The sequence below is a fragment of the Aegilops tauschii genome, chromosome 4 (genome assembly GCF_002575655.3).
Source record: "Aegilops tauschii subsp. strangulata cultivar AL8/78 chromosome 4, Aet v6.0, whole genome shotgun sequence".
In the NCBI taxonomy this organism is placed as follows: Eukaryota; Viridiplantae; Streptophyta; class Magnoliopsida; order Poales; family Poaceae; genus Aegilops; species Aegilops tauschii.
In genome coordinates this window covers 504,488,217-504,497,038 of record NC_053038.3, presented here as the reverse complement: position 1 = coordinate 504,497,038, position 8,822 = coordinate 504,488,217, and the positions used below count along the sequence as shown (strand labels likewise).

Below are 8,822 nucleotides of genomic sequence, written 5' to 3'. Positions count from 1 at the left end.
GAATAATTAATAAAATGACTGCATGCATCGTGCAGATGCAGAGACCGGTGGTCCTCCTTTTGTTAAAAAAAATACCGTATTTACCGTATTACTGTATACTCGTTGATCAATCTAAGGGAAAAGTGTTAATATTTCCAACATTTACCTTTGTGGCTCCGTCCCGGATTACTTTCTTAGATTTGTCTATAGGTGTAGACAAGTAATTTGAGATAAATACATCCGTACTAATCTTGGACAAGTAATTTCGAATGGAGAGAGTACTTAACAAATGAGTGAATCCATATAAGAGCACATATTTTGGAGACTCCGAGAAAGATACTACTACAGTAGTAGCATAAATACAGTGAGTGCATGGTCAAATTATGCCTGCAACTGTAAAAGCAGAGTTCGTCACAGCAAACTACGCAGCAAGGAAAATGACGAATAAGCAGGAAACATGTACATATTACAATCCAGAAAGGGCTGGGATTGTATCCTTCCAATCCCAGATATTTTCAATTGCAATTCTTCCAGCAGTTCATCCATGTTTGTCGCGTGCTTCCTCCCTTCACCACCATCTTCAGCATCTGGACGCACTTTGTACGTCAAGATTGCTACACAAGTTGAAGATCACTGGCACTGCAGTAGCATCGTCGGGAAATCTCAGTCTAAACCGCAGCGAATTTCTAATCGCCACGAAGCACAGGCTTTACGCTGGGACGATGGAAAAGTGGTATCGTCCCAAGATGACATTACCTGTGCGATATGAGTGGCAGCACAGCAGCCAGCGAGGCGACGCTAGCTAAAGGCGCAGCTCGAGGTCCAACGCCTCGCCGGCGCCGCTTGCGACGGAGGCCCTTGGCCAGGCCACCACCCCGTCGCCTCCAGCATACGGGTCCAGGGGCAGCGCGTGCTCCGCGAACCGCGGAGCCCTGCCGCCCAACCCCCTCCTCTCTGGCCTGCAGGCATCGGCGGCCGTTGGCGCCGCCGCCAAGCCAGCGCCGCCGTGCGAGACGATGGAGGTGCCAAAATAGCGCGACGACCCGGTGGACGCCGCCGCGACGGGGGCGCCTCCGAACAGGCTGTCGTCGCTGTAGGGGTCGGAGAGGAGGCCGTCGAGGCGGCCCTTGCGGTGCGCGTTCTGGTGGCCGCCGAGCGCCTGCGACTTGAGGAACGTCTTGTCGCAGAAGAGGCACTGGAACAGCCGCACCGGCTTGCCGTCCACGCACGCCATCGGAACAGGGTCCTCGTCCCGCTCTTGGCTGCTGCTAGCCGGCGCCAACGCCAGCGACAGATCCGGCACCACCGCCGCCGCCGCCTGCCACAGATCCTTCTTCATCGAGGTATATGTATTTCAATTTAGCTCAGGCAGGTACTACTGTGGTCTCACGTGCTACACAGCACAGCACAAGAATATTGGCTACCGAGCGGATGATAGCTAGGAATGGTAACGGCGGCGCTTCTCTAACGCGAAAAGGAGTAATCTTTGGACTGAGCTGACCTGAGAATGAGATCCGATTTTATGCGTATAAAATAATGCTCTGGATCCCCATTCCACCCCCAAACGACGTTACCGAATCCTTCCAAGCGAGAGGAAACAGAGGTGCCACTGTACTGCAGTCAAGTTATGCTAGGCTATGTATGGTTCACAAGAGGCCAGCATCTCACTGTGGGTGGGGCACGTGCTCAAAACAAAATTCCAAGAACCGATGCACACGTTTCCGGACAGAGTTTTTATCCCGGGCACATACGCTCCTATATGAATAGTAAAATTCAATAAATAATTTAAAACCATCAAAAGTTCTGATTTTTTTTCATGATAAACGTTGATGATTTTTTTCAGCCACGTACAAAATTTCAATGCCATTTATGGAGGTCTAGCAAAAAAGAGAAAGATGCTTCGAAAAGACAATTATTGGAAGCATTTGGAATATCAGTTTTTTTTCATCGTAATCATTTCATCACAAAATTTTGCACATAGTTGAAATATTCATCAATATTTCACAAGAAAATTCAAAAAAATCGACATTTTACTATGACTTTGAATTTTACTGTACATGAGGGAGCATATGTGCTCGGGATCAAGAGAGCTCTCTCGTACTTACTAGTATTATGATTTTGGAGTTGGAGATCACCGGCATGTGGTGGGAGTTCTTGGTCAAATGTTACTCTGAAACTAGGTAATTATAAAGGTGACTTCCACGTATGCCCGAAAAGTGTGTCGTGGTGGTAGATATGTCAAGACTGGCATTTGCCCCTCCAGCAATGGAAAGATACACTTTGAACCCACTTGGTATTACGGTGTCCATCATCGTCTGCCCATGTATAGTGACTAGTTGTTAGTCACGGGGTACCGGAATATGGAATTCAAGCTCCAATAGCGTATATTTAAGTTGTTGCAGTTAAAAAGCTCGCAATTGGACTTTGGGCCGGGCCGGCCGTTCCGCCTCACGGCGAGCACCGACCTACACTCGACCCTTCGGCGGCGTGCTCTTGAGCCATGGTGTGCAGCGGCGGATCTAGGCCTGATCTGGGCTGACGGCTATGCGCGCATCGAGCTCTGCTGCTCCAGGCGGTAGCGGCTCTTGGGACGCCACGGGCATGCCCTTTTTGGGTTCGATCTGGACCTAACGGGTGATGCTTTCCGGATCGGGTTTGCCGTGCGCCCCATCTATGCCTGAAGTCCAGAGGGCCAGCGGCGTTCGTCTTCTCCTCTGTTGCCGGCCGGCGGCGTGGGGGCTGCGGGCTCGACTTGAATAAAGGTGGTTTGGCCCTGCTGTTTTTCAAGCACTATGTCATCGATCTGCTTCATACAGGCCTCCTCGATCGAGATGCCGACGAGTTCCGGTCTTCCTCTCGGTGATTCCGCCGTTTGGCACATAGTGTCATTGGATATTCACATTGAAATTGATCCGGTCGTGCGTTCCCTTATATTCGACCACCAAGGCTTCATGAGGGGGTGACGCGAAGCTTTGCTTGCTTGACGGTGCCATGGGACAGGTCTGGATATAGATTTCCATGGTATTGATAGAGGTGGAGAAGGTCATGGTGACTGCGATCGGAGGTTTGTCATGGTGGAGAGGTGTTTTGGTGGCAAGGAAAAATGGCGGCACAGGTTTTTCTTGTGTGTCGGATGTTGATCACTTCAACAGCAACCTTGGAAAGATGGGTGACAGCACAGGTGGACTGCATTTTTGGTGGTACTCCTTGAGTACCGAGTCACGAATTCCAGGGTGAAAACCCAAGGTCTGGCCTTCACTGGTTGTGCCTGGCAATGGCCTTGTTGAAGGCATTGTTTTGTGAATTCGGACTTTCTTCAGGATGAAAACTCAAGATCTTTGATCGGGCGATGACAAAGTGTGTGCTTTGTTTCCTTCTTGGAGGCGTCTTTTTTGGAGAATCTCTTGTGCGGTCCAAGTGTTGTCTTTGGTGGTGGTTAGAGTGTTGCTGTTGTGAATGACTCATCATTGCGACGGGGTCTTTGTTTCTATTTCTCTTTTTTTTTATGTGTGCATCCTTGTTGTCTTTTGACATCTTATTGGTGCAGAGGCTAGATGTAATTGGTATCTTCACGATATTAATATATTCACTTTGTCGAAAAATCGTCAAGCAGGCCAGCGCCGCGGCGAGCCTGGACTATGTGTGCTACAGGTGTGGGTCCGATCAGACCTCGCCACCGGTTGTGACGTCGCGCTCTGGTTGCCGAGTTTGCAGCTACTATTGAGGCGGGGGAGGTCAATGATGCCGGCCGCCATCGACCCAACACGAAACGATAGGCTTTAATTTTGGCCGCTGCTAGGCGTCAGCCGATTTATTTTAGGCAAACTTAAACCGCCCCTAGAACCGTCCGATTCAGTCGCACCCAGCCGCAGGATCCGGCAGCTCCCATGCCAGCACACACACAGCGCTAGCCCACGGCAGCACCGAGCATCACCGACGGCGCCCCCGCGGCGCTCCATTGCAGCCTCGGTGGCGCTTCGATGCAACCCCGGCGAAGCTTCAATGCCAGCACTGACGGCCTCCGGTGAGCTCCATTGCAACCCGACGGAGCTCCAGCGCAGCAACGACGCTCCGGCGAAGCTTCAATGCCAGCACTGACGGCCTCCGGTGAGCTCCATTGCAACCCGACGGAGCTCCAGCGCAGCACCGACGCTCCGGCGAAGCTCCACTGCAACTCCGGCAGAGCTCCAGTGCAGCACCGACGGCGTCCGACACAGCTCCATTGCAACTCCGGCGAAGCTCCAATGCAGCGCCGGCCGTGCTTCTGGCGGCCCGGCGTTGTTCCATTGCAACACCGACGGTGCTCCCAACAAGCTCCAACCAACATCGCCGGAGTTGCAGCCCCCCCCCCCCCCCCGGTAACATCGCCGGAGTTTGCAGCGCCCCCCGTCGGCCACTCTCCGCGGTCACCGTCGCAGCGCGACGCGCTCCATTGCAGCTCAGGGAGCCATGCACGTTGCTTAAACCGCAGCTCCGAAGGCCATGTGCAGATGCGCCCCGTTGCAGCAGCAATAGCTCCGACGGCCATGACGGGCGGTGGTCACGCGTCGAAGTTTCCCTCGATACATGACAGCAGCAGTCGTCGCGGCAGAGCATCATCGCCTGCAGCAGCAACGCTCCGTCGCTCCGGTGGTGAGAGGGAGCAGGAAGAGAAGGGAGCTCTGTGCAGAGAGTAGAGCAAATTACGGTCATGGAGTGGCAAACATGAGAGAGCGATAGAGAGAGGAGGGATCTGTAGGAGGGGATGCACTGGCGTGAAGAAGACGACCCGAGCGAGAAAAATGTGTGGCTGTGGCTTCCCCTGCGTGGGATAAGGCCTAGATGGGGAGCGGCGCGCTTTGCCCAGCCAGGACGCGTGTCAATCGCTGGACGAGGCTTACGTCTCGTTGTAATCATCCGGTTTAAAACAATGGTTTTTCTTTAATTTTTAAGTTTTGCATACCGATCGAGCGACTGTGTACTTTTTTTTTTCTCTTTTGAAGAGACCCGTGTCCTTCTTTCCCTCGCATGCATGCGAGGCCAATTATGACATAACCAAGAAAGGTCGTACGCACATATCATTTTACATGTAGATCTATTTTTTAATTTCAGTCGTCAATTTTAAGGTTTACACAAAATCAATGGATATAAAAGGACAACGGATGAAAAACTATGAAATCCTTCCTTTCATATTAGGTATAGATAAATAGATATATGATGAGGCAAAGCATGGATTTTCCATTTATATTTAAGAGAAACCTTGAAACATTGCGTCAGCTGGGACCAATGAATCACCCATCAGTGGTCACTCTAGCCGTAAGAGCAACTCTAGTAGACCCCACATCCTACCGGCCCGCAAAACGCGTTTGCAGTTCGCGCAAAACCGCTTTTGCGGGCTGGCTCGGGCTGGCACAGATGCAGACCCCCCAAACGGATTCGTAAAAAGTATATTCGCGGCCGGCCTCCAGTCCGGCTGCTGCCGCCCCTTCCTCCAGCCAGCCGCGCCGGCCACACCGGCCGCGCCCAACCCTGTCGGCCGCGCCCCGTCGCCCGCAGGCCATGCCCCGTCGTCCGTCGGCCGCGTCCCGTCACCCGTCGGCCATGCCCGCCCCTGCTGGCCGCGCCCCATCACCGCGCCGGCCGCGCCCAGCCTCGCCGGCCACGCCCCGTCGCCTCCGTCGTCCGCGCACAGCTTGTGGGCCACGCCCCATCGCCTCCGTCGTCCGCGCCTTGCTCTATTGCCAGCCGAGTCGTGCCCCTTTGCCTGCCGCGTCGGTAGGATTCCGGCGGCCAGGCTGAGGTCATGGGAGGCCATGACGATGTCGAGCTCGTCCAATTCGAACCGGCAGCGATCGATTGCGGCGTCTAGCGGCCTTTTCCGATGTGCGGTGATTAATTCCGGAGAGTTTAGAGCGGATTCCGGCAAACTCCGCGGCGGCGTGTATGCTCCGACGAGGTTTGACCGGTATACGGGGGGCCCTATATTCGGCCTTCCAACCTCCAAAGATAAGGGTTTCGGCTGTGCATTTGCGGTGGCCCTTAAAAAATTTATGGGTTGGACTACTTTTACGGTTTCTGGACACTTTTTTCGCCCAAAACTGTAAAACGCAAAAATTTAGCGGATTTGAACATTTATACAGGGTCTGCTAGAGATGCTCTAACCGATCCTGGTGAGCAAGCCACGCAGGGAACAGCTAGCCGTGTGTGGGTACGTGTTGCTTCGGCATGCAATCAACCTGCACCGATGGGTAACCCACAAGCAACATGCCAGGCAAAATTGCTTCGTTTGCCAAGTCACGTACGAGCAGGGCGTACATATGTGATTTGTGATGCTAGGACCGACTATAATTGGAGGGGAGGGACCTGAGTATAGGTCAGCCAGCCCAGCAATGTGATATTGCGCACCACACATCTTCTGATCGGTCGACTTAATCTTCTCCCTGTATCATGTCCTCTCTGTTTTCGCGGGGCCTGTATCGAGTGGTCTGTGTCAATTATATAGTGTGTGTTGTTCGATAGCAGTCCGTCAATGGATATTTGGCATTACCGGCTGACGGCAGAACAACATGACAAGCAGCAACATCCATCTCCCGGACACACACTAGTACTGTGGTTATATGCGTGTCAGTGCTGTCCTCCATATCACCCATTAATCTCTCCTTGTCATCTTGTGTGATCATTGCGAGTAAGAAAGGATAATGATATATATTCCTCTAACGAGGATAGACGACAAGAGAGTTTTGAAAGCACCGTTCAAAACTGCCACCGCTTGGACGTACAAATGGAAAGCTTCTTTGGTAATCGGAGATCTCACTGTAATAGAACTGATCCAGCGACATCATGGAGCGCTTCATCGTGCTGCTCATTGTATCGAAGGTCTGGACGCGAAGGTATTTCGCGCACAGGACATTCACTCCGCCACTTCACTACGATCTATGGTCGACGACCTTGACCTATGGTCTCACATAATTACAAAAGACTCGCAAAAAGGAGTCCGCTTTTTCATGGTGGCTGGCTTTCCTTTTCTCGCGCTTGTGTGTGCCTATTAGGGGTGCAGGGCGGCGCCCGATCCGCCCCGCTTCATAGGCAAAATAGATTTTGGTTAGTTATAAATACCCTTCTCAGATTTAGTTCAATTTAAACTAATCCTCTATTTATGCGGGACTTTGCGGGACGCCCGCTTGCATCCCTAGTGCCTAAGTAATTGTCAAACCACGTGATCGGTCTTGTACTTGAACTTGACCACACTTTGAGGAGCTTCCCTGCCTGGTTTTTCTTTTTGAAACAAGGGAAAGATTTGCTATTTTCATTGGTTAAGAAGAAGATTTAAATATAAGCCCCAGGGCGGCAAAAGGATACCCAAAAAAGGCTATTTCTATATCCCTTTGGACATTCAACTTCCATGAGTTACAATCACGATAAAGCCAACGACACAGCCGCCGCAAAGCACCAAGCGACATGCCGGAAAGAACCACATTATCCAAGCCATCAAACCATAAGACTACAATGGCAACGACTTCCTCGGCGATGTCAAGGCCGTCCAAACACGAAGCTACAATGGTGCCATGGCCTAGGACTTCCTCAACGACAATGACGACAGTGGCGTCTCCTCGCACGGCAAAAAACGTAAGAAAAATGTCACAAGATCACCGTGCCGACCTTACAATAGTGTGACTCCAACTTGCAGCATCGCTAGTCAAGCCTTGCAGATTTTGCCATTCCGGCTTTGCCCTCATGGTCGGCCACAATCTTGCAGCACCAGGGCTCTATCTTTGCAGCTCTGATCGAACAACCACGGCTTGCAGTGTCGTGCATCCCGTCTTATAGCATCGTCATTCCAACCTTGCAAGTTGCAACTCTAGCTTCGCAGCCTTGCATGACACCAAACGCCTAGTCGAATATGATTATGATGTCAAGGTCATCGAAGCGTGAAGCTATGATGGCGTCGCGGCCTACCTCTTCCTCGACGATGATGATGGAGTGCCCTCATGGAAAAAATATCAGAAAATGTCACAACCTCGCACATTAATAGGTTCATTTGTTTTTCCTTTTTCATACATGCAGATATTTAGTTGTGTATTTGTTTCTTTAATTCTACATAATAAGTTTGGTAATAAGACAAATGTCAAAAAAATTGTAAAGTTCACATAAATCACAATAAAATGTTTGCGGATTTAAAACATAGTTCATACTCCCTCTAATCCAAAATGAGTGTTGCAATTTTTAACTAAGGTCAGTTCAACCTTAGTTCAAAACTGCCACACTTATTATGGATTGGTGGGATTATTTTTTTGTAAAATTATTTGTAGGTGAAATAAATATTCACGTCACACAAAATAGTGTTCACATATATCAAAAAAGTATTATTGTGTATGAAAAATCATGTACTTTTCAAAATATTCTTTTATGTGAAGAATTATCTATACATCTTCAGAACTTGTTCAGGTTTTAAAAAAGAAATGATCATGTGTACTTGATATATACAGAACTGTTAGTATGCATTAAAAAATATATAGGGTAAAAAACTCATGCATGTAGTTACTAAAATTAAAACAATGTATAGTTAAGATTTAATGATAAGAAACACAACTATATTAAACAAAAATCAAGCGGCCAGCTTAGTAAGGTACCAACAAAAACTTGCAATCAATGATATAAAAAACCCAAGAGGAAAAATAAAATATAAAATAATTAAAGAAAAAAAAAGGAAGCTGAAAGCACTATAATGTCAAAACTGGATGATGTCGTGAATCAGAACGCTTATTGGATCGGCCCATGTAGGTGAAAGGTGAGTGACTGTTGTTCCTCGTATTCTACGCCTTGTGCAGCAAATTGTCCCTGTAACACTTACCATTTTCACTACA

The 8,822-nt window shown here is 49.7% G+C and overlaps 1 protein-coding gene across 1 annotated transcript; it reads right to left on the bottom strand.

Annotated features, from left to right (window-relative positions):
- Window positions 1-242: 242 nt before the first annotated feature.
- On the bottom strand, window positions 243-1,667 carry LOC109755428 (uncharacterized). Its single transcript, XM_020314340.4, has 2 exons — window positions 736-1,667; window positions 243-618 (listed from the first exon to the last, which is right to left on the bottom strand). The coding sequence occupies exon 1, from the start codon at window positions 1,316-1,318 to the stop codon at window positions 782-784; it is 537 nt and encodes a 178-aa protein (XP_020169929.1). The 5' UTR covers window positions 1,319-1,667; the 3' UTR covers window positions 243-618; window positions 736-781.
- Between the last annotated feature and the right edge of the window lie 7,155 nt (window positions 1,668-8,822).

Excerpts from the sequence above, each read along its gene's own strand:
- LOC109755428 (XM_020314340.4), bottom strand. The coding sequence starts at position 1,318 with ATGAAGAAGGATCTGTGGCAGGCGGCGGCGGCGGTGGTGCCGGATCTG.